Genomic DNA, 24,972 nt, shown 5'->3' with positions numbered 1-24,972 from the left:
TCCCGAGGTAGACTGGAGGCCCACAGCTGAAGGGAACCCCAAGATGGACAGCGCCGGAAGCAGGGGCACTGAGGCGGTGCCCCCAACAGGGGCCAGCAGTCCTGGAGGGCTGCACGTGCAGGCGGCCTACCTCTCGGGATCAGAGCCAAGTGCTCGGTGGACAGGCAGGGAGGTGTGAGAAGGAAGACGGCCAGCTCTTATCCGACTTCCTGCCCACAAACCACCAAAGGCTCACGTGCCTTTCCTGCCGTATCCCGTACGTGCCCCTCACCCTACACTTTTCAGACAACCAAAGCTTCAGCTTCATCCAACTTTCTCCACTCCTTGCAGAATTCTGCCTTTGGAATGTTCTTGTTGGTCCTTCCACCCAAGTGAATGCAGATCAGAGAATGCAAGTGTGAGTGAGAAGGTCCAGTTGGCAAGGTAAACGAGCGCTGGGTTTAGAGGTCAGAACCGTGGATTCAGATCTCAGCTCTTCCAGTAATTCACCTGGGTGGCCTCGGGTGAGGCACCTTGTGTCTCTGACCCTCAGCTTCTGTGTCTAAAATAGAGGAATAATATCGCCCCACACACACCCCAGGGCTGTGGGAGAGAATGAACAAGACGCTGGGCGGAGAAGTGCTTTGTCCGGTATTGAGTACCCTGTAAAGACTGCCAGGGCTTTTAAACTCAATACAGTCACCCCCTACCTTTTAAAAGAACAGAACAATATCTTGGGTCGAAGATGTCTTTCTTCATCACAGGACTCACATCTGAAAGACTCCCAGGGGGTTCCCACCACATGCTGATCTGGTGCTCTGACCCTCAGGTAAGGGGAGATTCTGGATCTGTGTTCAGTAACAGGCCACACGGAGCCGACCAGCTCTGCCCTCAGACTGGTGGTGTAATGGGCTAGACAGATGCGGGGGACAGTGATGCTCGGGCATAAAGCTTATCACCGTAGGCCCAGTGGAAGCCCTAGCTCTCCTCAGCCCCTACATACCAGCGGCTGGCAAAACTCTGTGGTCTAAACGGAAGAGGCAGCCAAAGACCTCCCTGCCTCGGCCCACCTCAGCCTACAGAGAGGACGCGGGGCTTTCCCCGTTTCACCAGCGCCTCCCTGCAGCCCACGTGCTCCTCTGTGGGGCCAGGAGCCCGGCGCCTCTGGCTGCTCCAGCAAACCACGAGAACAGGCCACACCTCTCCTTTCCTGTACCCTTCATGTACGGAGGCAAACAGAAAAGACAAATTGGGAAAGAGGATTTTGGAAATTCATGCTGCTCTCTGCCAAATACCTTCTTCGAGGTACTTCCCTCTTCTTTCCGGCCCAATCCGCCCTATGTTCAGCAGTCCTCTGGACCACTCAGGTCTTGCTCAGTGTTTCCTAACCCCAAAGTCTCCAGCATCCCTTGTCACACAGGCCGGGGCAGAGGAGAACCAAGAAGAAAGCACAGAAGGAAAGGGGGAAGGTGGGAGGAGAAGGGGGCAAGGGGGAGAAGCGGGACCTACCGTGCCTGCCAAGTGGTTCCAGACCTCGGGCGGAATGGTGTCCCCTGCCCGACTCCGCCGCGTGAACACCTCCGACACGGTGAGGCTGCTCTGGGTCCTTCTGGAGGCGAGCTCGGGCGCATCCCCCGAGGTTCCGCCCCTTCGAGTGCCCTGCTCAGAAAGGTACGAGCCGGGCTGTTCAGGGTCTGAACAGTCTGTGGACGATCTCTGGGTGTGGGGGTTGGGAGACTCCACGTGTCTCCCTACTCGAGCTGGGGAGTCTTCTGAAGAGTTCAAGTCTCGCCTGCTCTTCCAGGCGTTGCGCACAGTGATGTGCCTGGCATCCGAAGGGCCTGCTTCTAAAGGGGCACTATGGCTTTTCCACCTGATTGTCTCCGCTGTGGGTGCATGGCTGTTCCTCTCCACCGGATCCGATGGCTTGATTATAATGCTGCTCCGAGAGACAACAGTTTCCGGCCTGTTCTTCAGGGACCCATCTCCCGTTCTCTCCGCTTCGCTGAGCTGCAGGGTGATGTCATGTTTGTGAATGGAGAGCTCAAAGGGGGAGCTGACATGGCTGCTCACCGAGGCGAGCTCCGGCAGCCCGAGCTGGACGTTGCTGGTGGACGTGTGCCTCTCCCGCGCCGCCTCGCCCGGAGCGGCTCGCGGGCTGCCGCTGTCCGAGGGGTAGATGGTTATGCTGCTAGTCACTTTGTTTGGCCCTGGTTTGGAAGCACATTTCTGTTTTTCCAGTGCGGCCTCGGTTCCAGATCCTCCCATGATTTTCTTCACATCCTTATCAATGATGACAGGTTTGATGACGGCTCTAGAGCGCAAGGCCTCTCTGGGGCTGAAGGGCCGCTGGCTTTTTGCCCCGGAGCCATTGGCCTCTGGGAGCTCCATGGCATTGGCGGAGGCTCTGACAGCTTTCCCAGATTCATTTTCTGTTCCAATATCCTTATCATTCTCAAACAGGGAGGCTCTAACCGCTCCTCGGGATTTGGCCTTTTCTCTCGACTGGGGCTGATGTGGGGGCTCTGGCTCTGGAGTGATGGTCGTGTTCACCAACTTGGCAGTAACAAGAGACACCATGTCCATGTCGTCGTCCGAGTCCGGCTTCTCCCTGCCACTGGACTTAGCAACGCGACACCTCAGAGCCTCGTGCTGACTACTATCTTCCATCACAACCACCACAGGCTGTTCAACTCCTTCTTTATTTGGGGTTGAAAAGCCCTGAAGGATGTTCTCTTGGCTTCTGGAGCTATAAGGATACTTTGATAGAGGTGGAGTCTTGGAGCTGGGGAAACTGGTGTCAGCCTCCAGGCCACTGGTGGCCTTTTTCCCCTTAGAGAGCCCTTCTGAGGAAGATCGTCGAGATGTGGCCAGGGCGCCAACAGCTTTAGAACTGCCAGCATCTGCAGCCTGAGTTATGTGACTTCCACTGCCAGGCACCTGCCCCCTCTTGCCCAAGGGGGCCTCAGTGGAGGTGTCAGAAGCCTTGTCGCCTCTCCCCGACACGTCACTGGAAACAGATCCATGGGTGTTATCACTAAACGTTCGCGTTGCCTTCTCTACTTTTCCCTTCAACCCACTCTCAGTACCTGGCTTGGGAGCGCCCTTCCAGACCTTACTGTGCTCCTGAGCGGCAGGCGGGTAGCGGCTGAGCACCGGCGGTTGCTCCCTGGACTTCTTCCCTTCGCTTTGCGAGGAGCCAGCTGTGAACCGGTCTTCGGTTCTCCTCGTCTCCTGAGCCCCACTGTCGGCACCTGCCCCTGCGTGGGAAGCTTTGGCCGTCCTCCTGTTGGTAAAGCTGGGAGAGGAGACCTGCCTGTTGTTCAGAGGGTTTTCATTGCTGAGGGCCAGTTCCCTGTTGCGGTGCCTTTCCCGCTTATGCTGGGGGGACAGTTCCCGGGCCGTGTGCTTCGCTGATGCCTCATTCCCGTGGCCTCTAAGCTTAGTCCTCTCATGCCTGCCTCTGCTGGACAGGAAGGCTTCTTCCCCTTCCACCTCCCCGTTCTCTAATTCTTTTTGTTTCTTGATTTGTAGCTTTATCTCTTCCAGCTGGCTGGCTAAGAGTTTGTTTTTATTTTGTTCACTTAGGTAATTATCCTGAAGATCATTATTTTTGGCCCTCATTTTCTTAAGCTCTTCCTCTAAGGATTCAAAATGTTTGATTTGTGTCTTAAGTTTCTCAATCTCTTGGGTAAGGTCTTTTACTTTGTTGTCTTCCTGATTGCGGTTCTTTTCGTTTTCTGACTTGTTTCTTGTTTCATTCTCTGCCAGCTTTAGATAGTCCAGAGCACCCTTCCTTCTTGATTCTTTGGACGGCAGTGGGGAAGAGATACCATCCTCAATTCGCAGGTCATTCCTTTCCAGAAGGTTAGAAGCATTCCTGGTGTAATCTCGGTTCATTTTTTTGTTCTGCTCCAATTTTTGAGTAAGCTCTTTTATCAGTTTCTCGTTTTCTTTCTCCTTTTCATTCAAGTACTTTCTCTCACTTACAAAGCTCAGAGTTAGTGATTTCAGCTTTTCTAACTCTGACACTAAACTCTGCTCAGTTTTATCCAGGCGGTCCTCGGAAGATTCCAGTTCTTTCACTTTGATCCGGAGCATTTCCAGCTCAGAGGAGATTTTCTTCGTCAGGTTTCTCTCCTCGTTCAGGCTCAGACAGAGCTGGGTACAGTCATTCTTACTCCTGCTAAAGGCCTCCTCTAGCTTTTCCAGTTCTGCCATCCGTTTCTGAAGCCGCTCAATCTCAGATTTCAGCTCCCGGGTGAGGTTTTCCTCCTCTTCAAGCTTCTCCTTCATCAGCTGACAGAGGTCCTCTGCTTTCTTAATTTCCTCGTCTTTGCCTTCGATTCTCAGCACTCGCTGGCGCAGCACTTCAATCTCAGCTAACATGCTGGAGTTGCTGCCTTCCGCCTGAATCACCTTGTCCTGGAGGTCCAGGAGCTCATCCTCTGCTTTCTGGAGGTTTTTTGTGGCTTCCTCCAACTCATCAAGGCGGCGGCTTAGACTCTGTAACTTGAACCGCAGGTGGCGGCTGGAAGCAGTGTCTTTGTAGCTTGTAAATTCAGCCATGTCTACTGCCAGCCAATGTGGGCTCCCAGAGGCAACCAATTCCACTCGAGGGGATGAGAAACGGTTACCTTTCTCTTGGCATCCACAATCTTCTTTGGCAGCTGGAGACCATTCTCAGTCTACAGAAGAAAAGCAGAAAGCATGTTAGGCGGCAAATCTAAAGTCTCCACCTCAGCTCCCAGTTGCAAGAGTTCCCATATGTAAGTCTTGAGCCTAGAACATGGTAAGTATTCAAATTTACTGAATGACTAAATCTGACTAACCCTGCAGGAAAGCACTGCTTCTTTATGGCTGATGCCTAGTTTCACCCTAATGAAGAATGCCACCAATGGCAGCATAGCAAAAAGACATAGAAAAATGCCTCGTTCACATGACCATTTGTTCCATATTCAGGAAGCAAACTCCCAACCTAAGAAGGATAAAAATACAATCTGCACTTACACATCATAAGGATATGGCAGAATACCACCAAATCTTTTAAAAAGCAATAAGTTGGGGGGAGAAAAGGGAAAATATTCTATGAAGAAAGAAATAACAACTGAACTGGATTCTCAGCAGAAACTTTTAAGTGGGTGTCAAGCAGAAGATCGGAGAAGGCAATGGCACCCCCACTCCAGTACTCTCGCCTGGAAAATCCCATGGACGGAGGAGCCTGGTAGGCTGCAGTCCATGGGGTCGCGAAGAGTCGGACATGACTGAGCGACTTCACTTTCACTTTTCACTTTCATCATTGGAGAAGGACATGGCAACCCACTCCAGTGTTCCTGCCTGGAGAATCCCAGGGACGGGGGAGCCTGGTAGGCTTCTGTCTATGGGGTCGCACAGAGTCAGACACGACTGAAGCAACTTAGCAGCAGTACCAGCAAGTAGAAGATAATAAGACATGATAATAATATCTTTAAAAACTTGTAAGAGAAAATAACTGTAGCCTAGAAGCAAATGGCACCCCACTCCAGTACTCCTGCCTGGAAAATCCCACGGACGGAGGAGCCTGGTAGGCTGCAGTCCTTGGGGTCGCTGAGGGTCGGACATGACTGAGCGACTTGACTTTCACTTTTCACTTTCATGCATTGGAGAAGGAAATGGCAACCCACTCCAGTGTTCTTGCCTGGAGAATCCCAGGGATGGGGGAGCCTGGTGGGCTGCCGTCTATGGGGTCACACAGAGTCGGACACGACTGAAGTGACTTAGCAGCAGCAGCAGCAGAAGCAAATACCCAGAGGAACTATGAAAAAAAGATACAATTAGAGACAGTTTTTGAGACTAAGAGGAAAATAAAGCCTTAAGTGTTTATTATTAACAGACCATCACTGAAAGATCGATTTATGGATATACTTCAAAATATAGAAACTGATCGCTTAAAGAAGGCATGGGATGCAAGACAGAAAAGACATTAACCTGAACAAGCACTGAATCAGTAAAACAATAAAGATCACCTGAGGGTGGGGAGAAGTAACAGGATAAAACCAAAGTGGAACTAAAACACTAAACAATAACAACATGAGAGTCATAAAGACAAATCAGAACTCAGGTGTTCTTAAAATGTTACATCTTGGGGAAGAGGACAGTGCTGCTACAGCTAACCTGAGAACCTTATTAAGAATAGACAGTAACCACATATCTGATAAGGCATTAATAAGCAGAAGATATAAAGAACTCCTACAACTTAACAACCAAAAAGAACCTGAATTTAAAATGGGCAGAGGATTTGCATAGACATTTCTCCAAAGATGATATCCAAAGACAGCTACTATCAAAAAACAAGAAGTATACAGATGTGAAGAACTGGAACCCTTATACACTATTGCTGGGAAACTGTTATATGAAAAAAAAGGATGGCTCCTCAAAAACTTAGTAGAATTACCATATGATCTAGCAATTCCACTTCTGGGTATATATTCAAAAAAATAAAAGAATCATCTCAAGTATTTGCACACGTGTTTTTTGTTTTTTTCCCCCCTCTTGGTGGCACCATACCACATAGCTTGCAGGATCTTGATTCCCCAACCAGGGATCAAACCCCAGGCCCCCCCCAGTGGAAGCACAGAGGTGCAGAGTTCTAACCACTGGCCCACAAGGGAATTCCCCATACCTGTGATCCTAGCAGCATTTTTCACAAAAGCCAAAAGGTGGAAGCAACCTAAGTGTGCACCACTGGATGAATGTATACACAAAATGTATATACATACCATGAAACATTATTCAGTCTTAAAAATGAAGAAAACTCTGACACATGCTACAACATGCAACACAGATGCACCTGGAGGACACTGTACTAAGTGAAACAACGCTGTCACAAAAGACAAAACAGCATATGATTTCACTTATACGAGGTATCTGGGATAAGTCTTCCCCAGTTGCTCAGACAGGAGAGAATCTACCTGCAATGTGGCAGACCCAGGTTCAATCCCTGGGTCAGGGAGAGTCTCTGGAGAAGGAAATGGCAACCCACTCCAGTATTCTTGCCTGGAGAAACCATGGACAGAGCAGCCTAGTGGGGTCACAAAGAGCCCGACACGACTAAGCAACTAACACGTTCACTTCACTGGAATAGTCAGATTCATAGAAACGAAACAGAATGGTGACTGCCAGAGGCTGAGGGAAAGAGGAAAGGGACTTGTTCAATGGGTATAAAGTTTCAGTTCTGCAAGATAAAAAATGTTCCAGATATTGGCTGGACAACAATGTGAATATATCAGATCAGATCAGTCGCTCAGTCGTGTCCGACTTTTTTTTTTTTTCGTGTCCGACTTTTTGCGACCCCGTGAATTGCAGCACGCCAGGCCTCCCTGTCCATCACCAACTCCCGGAGTTCACCCAGACTCACGTCCATCGAGTCAGTGATGCCATCCAGCCATCTCATCCTCTGTTGTCCCCTTCTCCTCCTGCCCCCAAATCCCTCCCAGCATCAGAGTCTTTTCCAATGAGTCAACTCTTCGCATGAGGTGGCCAAAGTACTGGAGTTTCAGCTTTGGCATCATTCCTTCCAAAGAAATCCCAGGGCTGATCTCCTTCAGAATGGACTGGTTGGATCTCCTTGCAGTCCAAGGGACTCTCAAGAGTCTTCTCCAACACCACAGTTCAAAAGCATCAATTCTTCGGCGCTCAGCCTTCTTCACAGTCCAACTCTCACATCCATACATGACCACTGGAAAAATCATAGCCTTGACTAGACGAACCTTTGTTGGCAAAGTAATGTCTCTGCTTTTGAATATGCTATCTAGGTTGGTCATAACTTTCCTTCCCAGGAGTAAGCGTCTTTTAATTTCATGGCTGCAGTCACCATCTGTAGTGATTTTGGAGCCCAGAAAAATACAGTCTGACACTGTTTCCACTGTTTCCCCATCTATTTCCCATGAAGTGGTGGGACCGGATGCCATGATCTTCGTTTTCTGAATGTTGAGCTTTAAGCCAACTTTTTCACTTTCCACTTTCACTTTCATCAAGAGGCTTTTTAGTTCCTCTTCACTTTCTGCCATAAGGGTGGTGTCATCTGCATATCTGAGGTTATTGATATTTCTTCCGGCAATCTTGATTCCAGCTTGTGTTTCTTCCAGTCCAGCGTTTCTCATGATGTACTCTGCATATAAGTTAAATAAACAGGGTGACAATATACAGCCTTGACGAACTCCTTTTCCTATTTGGAACCAGTCTGTTGTTCCATGTCCAGTTCTAACTGTTGCTTCCTGACCTGCATACAAATTTCTCAAGAGGCAGATCAGGTGTTCTGGTATTCCCATCTCTTTCAGAATTGTCCGCAGTTTATTGTGATCCACCCAGTAAAAGGCTTTGGCATAGTCAATAAAGCAGAAATAGATGTTTTTCTGGAACTCTCTTGCCTTTTCCATGATCCAGCAGATGTTGGCAATTTGATCTCTGGTTCCTTTGCCTTTTCTAAAACCAGCTTGAACATCAGGAAGTTCACGGTTCACATATTGCTGAAGCCTGGCTTGGAGAATTTTGAGCATTACTTTACTAGCGTGTGAGATGAGTGCAACTGTGCGGTAGTTTGAGCATTCTTTGGCATTGCCTTTCTTTGGGATTGGAATGAAAACTGACCTTTTCCAGTCCTGTGGCCACTGCTGAGTTTTCCAAATTTGCTGGCATACTGAGTGCAGCACTTTCACAGCATCATCTTTTAGGATTTGGAATAGCTCAACTGGAATTCCATCACCTCCACTAGCTTTATTTGTAGTGATGCTTTCTAAGGCCCACTTGACTTCACATTCCAGGATGTCTGGCTCTAGGTCAGTGATCACACCATCGTGATTATCTGGGTCGTGAAGATCTTTTTTGTACAGTTCTTCTGTGTATTCTTGCCACCTCTTCTTAATATCTTCTGCTTCTGTTAGGTCCATACCATTTCTGTCCTTTATCGAGCTCATCTTTGTATGAAATGTTCCTTTGGTATCTCTGATTTTCTTGAAGAGATCCCTAGTCTTTCCCATTCTGTTGTTTTCCTCTATTTCTTTGCATTGATTGCTGAGGAAGGCTTTCTTATCTCTTCTTGCTATTCTTTGGAACTCTGCATTCAGATGTTTATATCTTTCCTTTTCTCCTTTGCTTTTCACTTTTCTTCTTTTCACAGCTATTTGTAAGGCCTCCCCAGACAGCCATTTTGCTTTTTTGCATTTCTTTTCCATGGGAATGGCCTTGATCCCTGTCTCCTGTACAATGTCATGAACCTCATTCCATAGTTCATCAGGCACTGTATCTATCAGATCTAGGCCCTTAAATCTATTTCTCACTTCCACTGTATAATCATAAGGGATTTGATTTAGGTTATACCTGAATGGTCTAGTAGTTTTCCCTACTTTCTTCAATTTCAGTCTGAATTTGGCAATAAGGAGTTCATGGTCCGAGCCAGTCAGCTCCTGGTCTTGTTTTTGCTGACTGTATAGAGCTTCTCCATCTTTGGCTGCAAAGAATATAATCAATCTGATTTCGGTGTTGACCATCTGGTGATATCCATGTATAGAGTCTTCTCTTGTGTTGTTGGAAGAGGGTATTTGTTATGACCAGTGCATTTTCTTGGCAAAACTCTATCAGTCTTTGCCCTGCTTCATTCCGTATTCCAAGGCCAAATTTGCCTGTTACTCCAGGTGTTTCTTGACTTCCTACTTTTGCATTCCAGTCCCCTATAATGAAAAGGACATCTTTTTTGGGTGTTAGTTCTAAAAGGTCTTGTAGGTCTTCATACAGCCGTTCAACTTCAGCTTCTTCAGCGTTACTGGTTGGGGCATAGACTTGGATTACTTGATATTGAATGGTTTGCCTTGGAAACGAACAGAGATCGTTCTGTCATTTTTGAGATTGCATCCAAGTACTGCATTTCGGACTCTTTTGTTGACCATGATGGCCACTCCATTTCTTCTGAGGGATTCCTGCCCGCAGTAGTAGATATAATGGTCATCTGAATTAAATTCACCCATTCCAGTCCATTTCAGTTCGCTGATTCCTAGAATGTTGACATTCACTCTTGCCATCTCTTGTTTGACCATTTCCAATTTGCCTTGATTCATGGACCTGACCTTCCGGGTTCCTATGCAAGACTGTTCTTTATAGCATCGGATCTTGCTTCTATCACCAGTCACATCCACAGTTGGGTATTCTTTTTGCTTTGGCTCCATCCCTTCATTCTTTCTGGAGTTATTTCTCCACTGATCTCCAGTAGCATATTGGGTACCTACTGACCTGGGGAGTTTCTCTTTCAGTATCCTATCATCTTGCCTTTTCATACTGTTCATGGGGTTCTCAAGGCAAGAATACTGAAGTGGTTTGCCATTCCATTCTCCACTGGACCACATTCTGTCAAATCTCTCCACCATGACCCGCCCGTCTTGGGTTGCCCCACAGGCATGGTTTAGTTTCATTGAGTTAGACAAGGCTGTGGTCCTAGTGTGATTAGATTGACTAGTTTTCTGTGAGTATGGTTTCAGTGTGTTTGCCCTCTGATGCCCTCTTGCAACACCTACCGTCTTACTTGGGTTTCTCTTACCTTGGGCGTGGGGTATCTCTTCACGGCTGAATATATATGTGAATATATACATAACACTAATAAAGCATACATTTAGAAATGGTTAAGATGACACATTTTATCCATTTTTTGACAAAATAAAAAATATTTTTTTAAAAACGTTAAGGCACAAAAGAAGTAAAAAGCATAGAGAAGTAGGGTAGAATTTCAGTTTGGGGCCCAGCATGCAAGGAGCTTCTTAAACCATCAGTTCTTCCTGACAATAGAAAGCTGAACAAACAACATCAACAACTCTTCTCAGATCCATCAGAGAACTGAGGTCTCAGAGAAAACTGCTTCCCCCAAGTTAGACAGACACGCTGATACAGAGAATCACAGTTTACCGGAGCATAAATGCATAGGTAGAAACCTCCATGGGAACTAGTAACAGAGTAGGAAAACCTAAACTGCATGGACAGTCTGCTGGAGGCTCAGTGTGGACAGCTTTGGGAGTCAAAACCAACAGGCAGTTTGTCTCAGTTTTTTTTCTTTTTTTTGGGGGGGTGCCCAGTGGGGAGGGATGCACCACACGTTGTGAGCTGTACCTCCAGGAGCTGTACCAGGTTCCACAGTGAAGATGGGAGAAAAAATCCCCTCGTGCCGCCAGCTGGAGGAGGGGAAATTTAACCATTGTGCAACCAGCGTCACAGCTACTGGACTCTTATCCAAACCTAACTGACCTGGGGGAGGGAAAATACCTAACTCCAGCTCTAACCTTCTACATGGAGGAAGGACCATGCCCAACTCCAGCCACCCTGTATTACCCAGGGAGTGGGGTAGGGAGAGGGGTGGCATGCGGACCTGACAATGAGAAGCACTTGTGAAATTCACAGCCAGGGGGCCTCAGGCTCACTGAAAACTGTCCCACTAATCATGGAACAAGAGAATACGTCCCCTATACCTGACCACCACATCATTAAAGGCCTACTCACCTAAGTGCTTTTTCCCCATCATGTTCAGCTTTCAACAAAAATTACAAAAAACTAAAAATACAGTTTTTAAAGAAGCAGAGCAACAATCAAAACCAGACTCAGATATGGCAAAGCTGTTGGAATTAATAGACAGAAATTCAAAACTATAATATGCTCAAGACTCTAATGGAAAAAGTAGACAACATCCAAGAACATATGGGTAAGGTAAGCAAAGAAATGGAAATTATAGTAAAGCATCAAAAGGAAATGTTAGAGGTCAAAATCACTAAAGAATGAAGAACATCCTTGACTGTCTCATTAGTAGACTAGACACAGCTGGTAAAGAGTCTGCACTTGAGGATATGTCAGTAGAAACTTCTAAATCTGAAAAGCATAGGGGGGCAAAAAATAAGTGTGGGATAGCTACAAGAAGTTTAACACAAATGTAATGGAACTACCAGAAGAAGAAAGGAAGAGAAGAAAAATCTGAAGCAATAGTGACATAACTTCCTAAAATGGTCATACAGCAAACCACAGATTCAGGAAGCTCAGAACACCAACCAGGATAAATACTAAAAAAAAGCACCAAGGCATATCATATTCACACTGCAGAAAATCAAAGATAAATGGGAAAAATCCTGAAAGAACTCAGAGAAAAAATACCTAGCCTATAGAGAAACAAAGATAAGACGTAACACCTGGCTTCTCAGAAATCAACCCCATGAGAAGAGTGTAAAGTAAAATGTTTTAAATGTTGAGAGAAAAACACCACCAATCTAGATTTCTGTACCCTACAAAATCGTCCTTCAGCGATGAACATGAAATAAACACTTTGGAGGAAAAATAAAAATTGAGGGGATCTGTTGTCAGTAAATCCACCTTACAGAAATGTTAAAAGAAATTCTTCAGTTCAGTTCAGTCGCTCAGTTGAGTCTTACTCTTTGCGACCTCATGAACCGCAGCACGCCAGGCCTCCCTTTTCATCACCAACTCCCAGAGCCCACCCAAACCCATGTCCATTGAGTTGGTGATGCCATCCAACCATCTCATCCTCTGTCTTCACCTCCTGCCCTCAATCTTTCCCAGCATCAGGGTCTTTTCAAATCAGTCAACTCTTCGCATCAGGTGGCCAAAGTATTGGAGTTTCAGCTTCAACATCAATACTTCCAGTGAACACCCAGAACTGATCTCCTTTAGGATGGACTGGTTGGATCTCCTTGCAGTCCAAGGGACTCTCTAGAGTCTTCTCCAACCCCACAGTTCAAAAGCATCAATTCTTCAGCGCTCAGCTTTCTTTATAGTCCAACTTTCACATCCATACATGACCACTGGGAAAACCATAGCCTTGACTAGATGGACCTTGTTGCCAAAGTAATGTCTCTGCTTTTTAATATGCTATCTAGGCTGGTCATAACTTTCCTTCCAAGGCGTAAGCGTCTTTTAATTTCATGGCTGCAATCACCATCTGCAGCAATCTTGGAGCCCAGAAAAATAAAGTCAGCCACTGTTTCCATTGTTTCCCCATCTATCTGCTATGAAGTGATGGGACCGGATGCCATGATCTTAGTTTTCTGAATGTTGAGCTTTAAGCCAGCCTTTTCACTCTCCTCTTTCACTTTCATCAAGAGGCTCTTTAGTTCTTCTTCACTTTCTGCCATAAGGGTGGTGTCATCTTCATATGTGAGGTTATTGGCATTTCTCCAAGCAATCTTCATTCCACCTTGTGCTTCCTCCAGCCCACAGTTTCTCATGATGTACTCTGCATAGAAGTTAAATAAGCAGGGTGACAATATATAGCCTTGACATACTCCTTTTCCTATTTGGAACCAGTCTGTTGTTCCATGTCCAGAGGAACTAAAGAGCCTTTTGATGAAGGTGAAAGAGGAGAGTGAAAAGCTGACTTAAAAGTCAACTTTCAAAAAACTAACATCGTGGCTTTCGGTCCCATCACTTCATGGCAAATAGATGGGGAAACAGTGGAAACAGTGAAAGTGAAAGTCGCTCAGTCATGTCTGACTCTTTGCAACCCCATGGACTATACAATCCATGGAATTCTCCAGGCCATAATACTGGAGTGAGTAGCCTTTCCCTTCTCCAGGGGATCTTCCCAACCCAAGGATCGAACCCAGATCTCCCACAATGCAGGTGGATTCTTTACCAGCTGAGCTACAAGGGACGTTCAAGAATTCACTAGAGTCGGTAGCCTATCCCTTCTCCAGCAGATCTTCCCAACCTAGGAGTTGAACCAGGGTCTCCTGCATTGCATGGGGACAGTGACTGACTTTATTTTCTTGGGCTCTGAAATCACTGCAGATGGTGACTGAAAGTGAAGTCGCTCAGTCATGTTCAACTCTTTGCAATGCCATAGACTGTAGCCTACCAGGTTCCTCCATCCATGGAATTTTCCAGGCGAGAGTACTGGAGTGGGTTGCCATTTCCTTCTCCAGGGGATCTTCCCAACCCAGGGATTGAACCCAGGTGTCCCACATTGCAGGCAGACGCTTTACCTTCTGAGCCATCAGGGAAGCTTGCAGATGGTGACTACAGCCATGAAATTAAAGGACGCTTGCTCCTTGGAAGAAAAGCTATGACAAACCTAGATAGCATATTAATAAGCAGAGACATTACTTTGCCAACAAAGGTCTGTCTGGTCAAAGCTATGGTTTTTCCAGTAGTCATGTATGGATGTTAGAGTTGGACCATAAAGAAGGCTTAGTGCCAAAGAACTGATATTTTTGAACTGTGGTGTTGCAGAAGACTCTTGAGAGTCCCCTGGACTGCAAGGAGATCAAACCAGTCAATCCTAAAGGAAATCAGTCCTGAATATTCACTGCAAGGACTGATGCTAAAGCTAGAAGTTCTGATACTTTGGCCACCTTATGTGAAGAACTGACTCATTTGAAAAGACCCTGATGCTGGAAAAGATTGAAGGCAGGAGGAGAAGGGGACGACAGAGGATGAGATGGTTGGATGGCATCACCAACGCGATGGACATGAGTTTGAGCAAGCTCCAGGAGATGGTGATGGACAGGGAGGCCTGGCATGCTGCAGTCCATGGGGTTGCCAAGAGTTAGACACGACTGAGCGACTTAACAACAACAAAATGCATGCTAAGTCACTTCAGTCATGTCTGACTCTTGGACATGCAGCCCACCAGACTCTGTCCATGGATTCTCCAGCCAAGAATACTGGAGTGGGTTGCCATGCCCTCCTCCAGGGGATCTTCCCAAACAAGGGACTGAACCAAGGTCTCCCACTTTGCAGGTGGATTCTTTACCATCTGAGCCACCAGGTAACCCCAAGAGGGATTTGAGGAGATGACAAATGTTACTACCTCTCTCCAACCCCAAGATCTCCCCCATTAATTATACTTAAAGCCTACAGCCACCAGGTGGAGCCCATGTTCAGCTTTTGCAAACACTAAGGTCAGAGTGTTGGAAATGGTCTCCCTCCCTGGGCCTCTCAGATCATGCCCACTCCAGGATTATCCTTCCCTCTCCACCACTTGGCTCCCCTGTATATTATCTTTGTCTTCTCACTTTTGGTTCTTTCAGTCTCCCCTTCTCCTTTCCCCAAGCTTACAGGCTTCCTCATTCTCAAGAATGGAGAGTAAAACACCCCTTCAGTGGTATTTTTATAAGAAAGAAACCTCCTTCCTTATTCCCATCAACATTTCCACATACAAAAGCACTTGTTTTTGGACCTCTCTAGTGGTCCAGTGGCTGAGATTCCGAGCTCCAGTGCAGGAGGCCCAGGTTCAATCCCTGATCGGGGAACCAGACCCCGTGTACCACAACAAAAGAGCTCCCATACAGCAACGAAGATGGGAGATCCCACACGCTGCAACCAAGGCCAAGCACAACCAAGTACATTAATGTAAACACACACACATGTCGTTTTCATACTTCCCTGGTGGCTCAGCAGTAAAGAAGCCACTTGCCAATGCAGGAGATGCAGGGTCGATCCTTGGGTCAGGAAGATCTAGAGAAGGAAATGACAACCCACTCCAGTATTTTATTTTTTAAAACTGGTGTGGAAGAAGAGAGGGAAGAAATCCCACATGTACATGGGAAGAGTGGCAGACTATGAATGAACAGGAAGGCAGGCAGGGGGCTGACCGCCTTAAAGGACCTTATAAATTATCTTTGGGCCACTTCAGTATTCTAGACTGGGAAATCCCATGGATAGAGAAGCCTGGCAGGCTACAGTCCCTGAAGTCTTAAAGACTCAGATGTGACTTAAGAGACTAAACAACAGCAGTTAAAAAAAAACACACAAAGCCTCTTAATAAGGGTAAAAGAAGAGAGTAAAAAAGCTGTCTTGAAACTCAACATTAAAAACACTAAGATCATGGCATCCAGTTCCGTAACTTCAGGGCAGACAGAAGAGGACAAAGTAAAAGCAGTGACAGACTTTATTTTCTTGGGCTCCAAAATTACTGCAGATGGTGACTGCAGCCATGAAATTAAAAGATGCTTGCTCCTTTGAAGGAAAGCTTTAACAAACCCAGACAGTGTATTAAAAAGCAGAGACATCACTTTGCTGACAAAGGTCTGCGTAGTCAAAGCTATGGCTTCTCCAGTGGTCATGTATGGATGTGAGAGTTGGACCATAAAGAAGGCTGAGCACCAAAGAATTGATGCTTTTGAACTGTGGTGTTGGAGAAGACTCTTGAGAGTCCCTTGGACTGCAAGGAGATCAAACCAGTCAATCCTAAAGGAAATCAGTCCTGAATATTCACTGCAAGGACTGATGCTGAAGCTCCAATACTTTGGCCACCTGATGTGAAGAACTGACCCTGATGCTGGGAAAGACTGAAGACAAAAAGAGAAGGGAGGCAGCAGAGGCTGAGATAGTTGGATAGCATCACCAACTCAATGGACATGAATTTGAGCAAGCTCCGGGAGATAGTGGAGAACAGGAGCCTGGCATGCTGCAGTCCACGGAGTGAAAAAGAGCTGAACACAACTTAGAGACTAAACGACAGTAAAAAAAAAAAAAAAAAAAAAAGAAAGAAAGAAAATTACAATTTTTAAAAATTTATTTTTAATTGAAAGATAATTGCTTTATGAATTTTTTAACTACCAATTTTATACGAAGGGTGGAGGGACAGGGGACTGAACTAAGTATGGGCCATAAATCACTTTTAAGTGAATAGATACAAAGGATCTATATTGGCATAGCAGTTATTGGAGGACAAATGATATATGATGCTTCAACAAAATGCTTTAAAACAACTTATCCTCATAAATATGATAGACAGCCATTGAATTGTATTCTTTAAAGACAGGAACTTCATGAGAGGAACTGTTCAGCTTATCCCAAACTGAAACATTCTCCTCAATATGTCTTATTTATACTAATTTATACTACATTTTTCATAAACAAATCCCTTTCTCAGAAGAGGGAAATGTTAAACTTAAGTACAGTCCCATCTATAAATTAGAATTCTGAATTAGTAGAGTCCAGGAATAACTGATTTTTAAAATTGATTTGGATTTAGTGTTAATTCCACCTACATGTTTTGTTCAAGACTCTGATATGAATCAAAGAATGAAGAAACTAAACCCATGAAATATATCGGGCTTCCCAGGTGGAACTAGTGGTAAAGAATCGGCTTGCCAATGAAGGTGACCCAAGAGTTGTGGGTTCGATCTCAGGGTTGGGAAGATTCTCTGGAACAGAAATGGCAACCTGCTCCAGTGTTCTTGCCTGGAAAATCCCAAGGACAGAGGAACCTGGTGGGTTACAGTCCATGGGGCCGCAAAGAGTCAGACACAACTACGCAGCTGAGCACACACTGCTGTGGCTGTTGTTCACTCAGTCGTGTCCAACTCTTTGCGACCCCATGGACTGCAGCAGGCACTGATTATACAGCAAATATCAACAGAAAGTTATCACACACCACTACTCAAAGTCCTTTTAAACAGCCTTATTGCTCTCAGGGCAAAGCCCAAACCCAAACTCCCCAGCATGGCATGTGAGTGAATCGCTCAGTTGCGTCCAACTCTTTGCGACCCTGTGGACTGCAGCCTGCCAGGCTCCTGTCCATGGAATTCTCCAGGCAAGAATACTGAAGCGGGTTGCCATTTCCTTCTCCAAATGGCATGTGAGGTCCTTCACAATCCACCTTGCCTATCACTTCAGCCTCATCTTAAAACTCCACACAGCCTCTGCATTCTCCAAGTTCCACAAACCGTGCACTCTATCTCACCTCTAGGCCTTCACTAGGTTGGTAATCATTCCTTCTTATTTGCTTCAAATCCCACCGTAGGCACCTCCTCCTGGAGCATGTCCTTCCTGAAACCCTGAACGAGATCGGGCTCCACTTCCATGCACTTTAGTCTGCTGTGCTGGTCCCACCACAGCACTCACAATGCATTCAGGTTTTATTTACTCATCTTATCTCCCCAACTTGTTCCTTATTCATCACTGTATTCTCAGCACCCAGCAAGAAGCCTAGCACGTAATTAATGCTTAAAATTTGATGAATGAATGGCTGAATGTGCCCCCTAATTATTAAATAGCTGATCAGTCCTTTGGCACTAACCATTAACAGAAAATAATAATAATAAATGATGTCAAGGAGTCAGTTACTCGTGAATTACAATGCAGAAAACAACAGACAAGAACAGACGCAGCCAGCACAGATACCAGGTCCTGTGGTGATCCTCTGGAAGCTCTCCTTCCAAGCCCCAAGCCACCTGCACAGTGCTCCTCCCTGCTGGGCAATGACCCATCTGGCTTTCAGGTCTATGCCATGGAAACGACATAAATACCAGAAAACCACACCATTCACACAGACTCTCACTACTGGAGAAAGCTGAAGCAAAAAATACTTTTGGATCTTCTTCCTCTCCTTAGAAAGTGATTTCAGAGCCAAAATTCAGCTAAAATATCATTTAGTCCATTGACTTTCAAACTGGACTCGGCAACTCCCACCCTGGGGTCCACCTCAGGGAAAAGAGAGGGGCACAGGTCTGAGCAGGCTGTCAGGGCCCTCTCTCTTGTCAACCAAAGAAGCTGATTTTAGTTTCTTAACATATTGAAAGTGAAAGTGAAAGTCGCTCAGTTGTGCCCGGCTCTTCGCGACCCCATAGACTACACAGTCCATGCAATTCTCCAGGCCAGAATACTGGAGTGGGTAGCCTTTTCCTTCTCCAGGGGATCTTCCCAACCCAGGGATTGAACCCAGGTCTTCCACATTGCAGGCAGATTCTTTACCAGCTGAGCCACCAGGGAAGCCCAAGAATACTGGAGTGGGTAGCCTATCCCTTCTCCAGCAGATCTTCCAGACCCAGGAATCAAACCAGGGTCTCCTGCATTGCAGGACTCCCACAATGGCAGGAGTTGCTAAGACTCCTCTTTACCAACTGAGCTATCAGGGAAGGTCCTAACATATTGGGCTTCGGCCACATGACTGTAACGAAAGAGTTCTACCGCTTTTATTTAAAATAAAACTGCTCGTTTGGCCTAATCCTCTAATTTTAAAAATGAAAGAACTGAGACTCAAGATCTCTCCAGCAACTTAGCAAAAATCAAGGATTTTAGTCTCCTGACTCTACCCAGAGCTCTTCGCACTGGGTTAAATCACTTCCCTATAAATTCTTCAGCATTTTTACAAAGTGAGGAGTTCTGATTATATACAGACCAGTAACAGGTATAAAGGGAACAAATACAGGACAGTCTCAAACTGAGCACGACTATACTACAGACAATATATTAAGTAGTTACTGTACGGGTCACTAAGACTCGGACATGACTGAGTGACTTCACTTTCACTTTCCTGCATTGGAGAAGGAAATGGCAACCCACTCCAGTGTTCTCGCCTGGAGAATCCCAGGGACGGTGGAGCCTGGTGGGCTGCCGTCAATGGGGTCACACAGAGTCAGACATGACTGAAGTGACTTAGCAGCAGCAGCATACAGGCTTTCTCTAGGAATCCCTAATCTATCTACTTGAATAAATTAGTTCTCTGATGTTTTTTCATCCATCCAAAGACAATATGGTAATCCCCTGGCATGGGACGCACTTAGCACTTAGCAGAATGCCTCCCACACAAGTACAACAAATAGTAGCTATTACTATTACTTGTGACTCAGATGGTAAAGAATCTGCATGCAATGCTGGAGACCCCCGGTCAATCCCTGGGTCTGGAAGATCCCCTGGAGAAGGGAATGGCAACCCACTCCAGTATTCTTGCCTGAAGACTACCATGGACAGAAGAGCCTGGCCCGCTACAGTCTATGGGGTTGCAAAGAGTTGGACACAGCCCAGCAGCTAACATTAACCACTCAGCTTACGCAATAACCTTTTGGAACAGGGACCCTCAAACCTGCCCAAGGTCACACAGCTAGTAAGCAGGACAGCTAGATGGTGAACCCAAGTTCCAAAGACCACATTCCTTTTAGAATGCTACCCTGTTTGGCAGACTCATTTTTCTTCTCCATGCCTTATCAACCCCACCTACCTCACAGCAAAAGTTAAGGTCAGCAAAAGCTCTTTGGGAAGTCCTATGCATACCTAAGGTAAATTTCACTAGGCAGAATCCTCCTAAAAAGAGCAACTAACATCAGCCCTCCACCCTGGGAAAACAAGGAAATGGACTGAAAATGGGGTTAGTGTCACTTATCTCTGACCTTTCAGCCCTACAAATAGCCAGAGAAAGAGATGCTTTGCTCTTCCAGGACCATCCACAAAGGGAAGAGACAGATGCCTTTCCTTCCAGTCCTACTGCATTTCCCATCAAGTATGTGTCTCCAGTTAAAATTCATTTATTTTGGAGACATCTATGGAACATCCATGATGAACCCACCATCTAGCCAAGTGCTAGAGAGAGATGGTTAAAACTCAACCCCTGCCTTTAAGGAATCAGAAAACTAAACCTAACTATAAAACAAGAATAAAGAGGCCTCCCTGACCATCTCACAAAACACAGCACCCACTCTTCTGGATCCTTGTTCTCTTTTCTTGTTTTTGTTTTTTGTTTTTTTTTCACTTAATACATTTCACCACCTGATAAGTGTGCTGGGAGCTTAGAAGAAGCAATTGATTGTGCCCAAGGGTGTGGGTCTGGGAAGGAAATTATGTATATTGAGCCTCAGAAATCATGGGAAAGGGAGGAACAGGACAGGGAGACCATTCTTTAATGCCAACTTCCCCCTCCCTACTGGTGTCTCCCTCAGCTCCAACTCATACTAGCAAGAGGCCCCACCAACTGTCTCTCATGAGCCCCTTTCTGCCAAAGGTTTTGAATCTAGTTCCAAGTGGCTCTATCCAGCATTCTGGAAGCTGGCTCTTTTTCCTGTCCTGGTGGGCCAGGAAGGTCTGAAATAGTACGTCGTCAAACTTGGCCTGCCCTTTCCCCCAACACAGCTGCCATGATTCACTTCCTGTTCCCAACAGTCATTTAAAGTAGAGGATCTGCAAATTTTTTCTTTCAAGTTTGATGGTATCCATATAAGTATATGACTTAGCTTGACAACAAGTATTTTAGGCTTTGTAAGCCCTAAGGTCTCTGTCCAACTACTCAACTGCCATCGCAGTGTGAAGCAGCCATACACAGTACATAAGCAAATGATGTATCTGTGTTTCAACTAAACTTTATTTACAAAAACAGGCAGTGGTCCTGTTGGACCACAGTGGGCCTGTGGACCAGTTTGCAAGTCCCTGATCTAAACGAAAATGTGAGAACTATTTTAAAGCAGCTTCCTCCTGACAATTCCTAGTTACCTGTCTTAAAACCTTCGGCTATCCACATCTCGCCATCACTTCCTGAGTGTTTCTATTTAATTACTGAACTTAATTAAATTATTTTTCCCAGAATCATAAATTCATTTTAGATAGGCATTTTTGGATTTTAGATTTAGATATGCATATTTTAGACATGCAAACCTTGGGGTTGGGAGCCCAACTAGCATATAGAGATTCTCCGGGTTGGATAGGATTTAGAGATCATCTGATCCAACCTCTCACTCAATGAAGAAATTATCTAGCGAGTAGTCATTCAGCTCCTATTCAAACAATTCTAATGACAGGAAGGATACTCATTTCCTCCCAAGGCAACTCATTTCATCTTCAGACAGCTCTAAGGCAAGATACTCTACCTGTTTCTTCTCAGTACATTTTACCACTTAATTCTTTGTGTATTTGCTTACTGTCTCTTTACTAGATCGTATGAGCTACGAGGTCAGGAACATGGTTTTGGGGGTTTTTTGGCGGGTGTACCTCTTTTTTACTGTTGTCTTTCTAGCAGTTTGAACAGCGGTACAAAAATGGTATAAAGTAATCATTTACAGAGAGGAAGGAAGGGAGGGCAGGCAAGTAAAACAATGATGCACTTGGGGGACTTTAAGTGACTCGGCAATTCTGACATGCCAGGTGCAGGGGAGCAGCAGGGCAGGTGAACTGGCATCGCTGGCACGGCACAGAAGTCCCTGCAATCTCACAGCAAGTGCAGAGGCTGGAGTGGTAATGTTTGAAGAGCACATGTAGAATTCTCCCCTTTCCCTCTGCCTCTTTCTTCCAAGCCTCCCCTGCTCCATTCTGATGGTTGGTAATCTCTCACTGCAGTTTTCTGAAGTCTGTTCAGACAGCCCCTCCTCCAACAAAAGTGCACAGCCCTAAAACTTGTAGATACAAAATTGCCCTCTTATGCACAAGTGATATGTTTCAAGACCCCTGGTGGACGCCTGAAACCACACCCAGCACCAAACCCTATATGTACTATGTCTTTCCTATACACTTGACCCTGGAATAACGTGGGTTAGGGGCAACGACCTTCTAAGCACTCAAAAATCTGTGTGTAACTTACAGTTGGCCCTCCATATATTCAGCTCCTCTGCATCCTGGGTTCTGGGTCTATGGATTCAACCAACTGCAGCCCATGCTGTACTGCAGTATTTACTATAGAAAAGCATCCACATAAAAATGGACCCACACAACTCAAACCTGCACTGTTCAAGAGTCAACTGGATAAAGGCTGGGTCAAGGATTCATTCACATTACTCAGAACAGCAGGCAACTCAAAGGTATAAATTCTTTATTTCTGTGCATGTGTTATTAGCTGTGTCCAACTCTTTGTGACCCTTTGGACTATAGCCTGCCAGGCACTCTGTCCATGGAATTTTTCAGGCAAGAATACCGGAATGGGTTGCCATTACCTCCTTCAGAGGATCTTCCTGACCCAGGGATCAACCCTGCTTCTCTGGCGTCTCCTGCACTGCAGGCAGATTCTTTACCTGCTGAGCCATCAGGAAAGCCTCCGTTTATTTCTGGAGTTTTCCACTTAATATTTCTGGTTGACCTGATCCATCTTACAGTTACATTATTTACTTTTTTTTTTTTCATTTCAACCTGAAAGTTAGTTTCAATCAATAGTTTCAACTGTCTAAATATTTTCTACACCTTCCAATTTATAAGCATTCACTGTTTATCTAACAAGTACATCTTTTCTGTATCTTCATCCAAATTGATTTTCAAATTGTTAAATAAAATATAACCAAGAAAAGCCCTCCAGAATGCCATTAAAAACAACCCCTCTAGATAAACATCAATCTATTAACCAGTACTTGCACATCACCTACATGCAAGCCAGCCCCAAATTCTGTCTTGGGGTCACATGAGAAAATGTTAAATACCTAATTTCAGCACTTGAGACACATTACGTTTTTAGCACATTTCTGAACCCCCAGTCCAGCCTAGGAGCCTTTTCAAAAAATGAACTGCCCTGATATACATCAAAGTGCTGGATATATGGTTAATTATCCCTGGATGGTGTGATTTCCCCCCCAATATTTCAATAAAAAAACTTGTGCTGATTTTACAATTTACACAAAATCATGGCAAAACCTAAAGGAAAAAAAAAAAATTATCAGTTTGTATGAGTTAGTGACTTTCAGGGTCCTCTCTGTGCTCTCATCCTTTGCTTAATCTGTTTTAGAATCCTACCAGGGATCACTGTCAAGTTTCTAATGATACTCTCAAGCCCATGTGACCCAAGGGTTAACTCCAGATAAATCAGACATATGTACAGCGACAGTCAGAATTTGGCTCTGCCTCCAAACGATGCCCAGAATCCATTCCTTTCTGGCCACGCGGCACTGCCACCCTCATCCCTGTCCTGACTACCGACAGAGGCGGAAGCCTCCTACCTGTCTCCTTGCTTCCGCCATTGCCCATTTCCCCCATCCTCCACAGTCTATTCCCCAGCAGGAAACAGAGTAAGCCTTTTAAAACGTAAGTCAGGACTTCCATGGTTGTCCAGTGGCTAAGATTCCGCGCTCCCAATGCAGAGGGCCCAGGTTTGATCCAGGAACTAGAGCTCACATGCCGCCACTGAAGATCCCACATTCACAATCAAAAAAGACCCTGAGTGCTTCAACTAAGACCTGGCACAGCCAAATAGATAAGCATTTATTAAAAAGAAAAACAAAAAACAAGTCCAGTCATGTCTCTCTTCTGCTGTCCACTCCTCAGTGGCTCCTATCTCAGAATAAAATGCACTGAGTGCAAAGGCCCTTCCCCAGCTCTCAGGCCCGGGGTGAGCTGCGGCTGGCTCTGCTCTGCTCCGGTCCCCTATGCGCTCTCCCAGCTACTCCTCTCCAGCCCTGCTGGTCCTGCGACAGGCACACTCACGCTTGTGTCTCAGGGCTTCTCCATCTGCTCTTCCCTCTGCCTGGAATGCTCTTCTCCCTTGTAATTCCTTGGGTGTGTTTCTCACTTCTTTCAGATCTTGGCTTAAAGTATCACCTCATCAGAGACCTTTCCAGATGACCTGACAGAAAGTAAGTCTCTCAGGTCCTCATCAGCTCCAACTGCCACCTTACCCCGCTCTTGTTCTTCTGCGCACCTATCACATATAGGTGTTACTTATTTACTGTATCTAACTTTTCACTTTTTTAATGTTTCGACCCGTTAGAGTATACTCCCTGAGAACAATAATTTTTTTGTTTTGTTCAATGCTGAATACTTAGCTCTAGGCATATGGTTAAGTGGTACCCTCAGGACATAAGCGCAGTATATGGCAAAGTATGTATGACAGGTACGTGTAATAAATTTTATTGATGAAAATGATTACTCCCCCCTCCAAAATTCACCAAATATATTTAAAAAAAAAAAAAAGGTGCTCCAATAAAGAGAGACTAAAGCACCCTCAGAAAGATAAATGAACAAATGAATACTGACTGCCACTCCACCCAACCAAAAATGAATTTCATTACCTACCCAGTTCCCTGAGGGAGGAAAAATGCTCCAGGGAAAGGAACAGAACAAGAATCCTGAACCAATTAACAGATCAAGAATTTGTCTTCAAGTTCCCCACTCTCTCAAGAAGAGCCTGTCCTGTCCATAACTGTGCCTGCTTCCAGGAGCTCCCGTGAGACTGAGAAGTCTCACGAAGATTCCTTTCCTATGTCCAACCACTCCTATTCATAGAACCCATTTCCCAGACTCACCCTCTGGTTGCCCCATTGCCCCACCTTCCAGAGAACCCTACTC

General features: G+C 45.6%; 1 protein-coding gene across 7 annotated transcripts in view; it reads right to left on the bottom strand.

Moving 5' to 3' along the window:
• Positions 1 to 24,972, bottom strand: part of LUZP1 (leucine zipper protein 1) — a 102,615-nt gene that overhangs the window by 4,206 nt on the left and 73,437 nt on the right. For 5 of the 7 annotated variants that reach the window (XM_006056549.4, XM_006056547.4, XM_006056551.4 and 2 more), the window contains one exon: positions 1,489 to 4,667. In XM_006056549.4, the coding sequence (XP_006056611.2) occupies positions 1,489 to 4,548 (3,060 nt within the window). In that variant the 5' untranslated portion in view covers positions 4,549 to 4,667. Of the gene's footprint in view, positions 1 to 1,488; positions 4,668 to 8,908; positions 8,914 to 16,586; positions 16,598 to 18,711; positions 24,251 to 24,972 lie in introns of those variants that run through there. The other 2 variants (XM_045164641.1, XR_006640700.1) reach the window with 2 other exon arrangements.

Source organism: Bubalus bubalis, chromosome 2, assembly GCF_019923935.1.
Source record: "Bubalus bubalis isolate 160015118507 breed Murrah chromosome 2, NDDB_SH_1, whole genome shotgun sequence".
NCBI classification, from domain to species: domain Eukaryota; kingdom Metazoa; phylum Chordata; class Mammalia; order Artiodactyla; family Bovidae; genus Bubalus; species Bubalus bubalis.
Note: the sequence above shows the minus strand (reverse complement) of the source record. Positions and strands in the feature narration are given on the sequence as shown.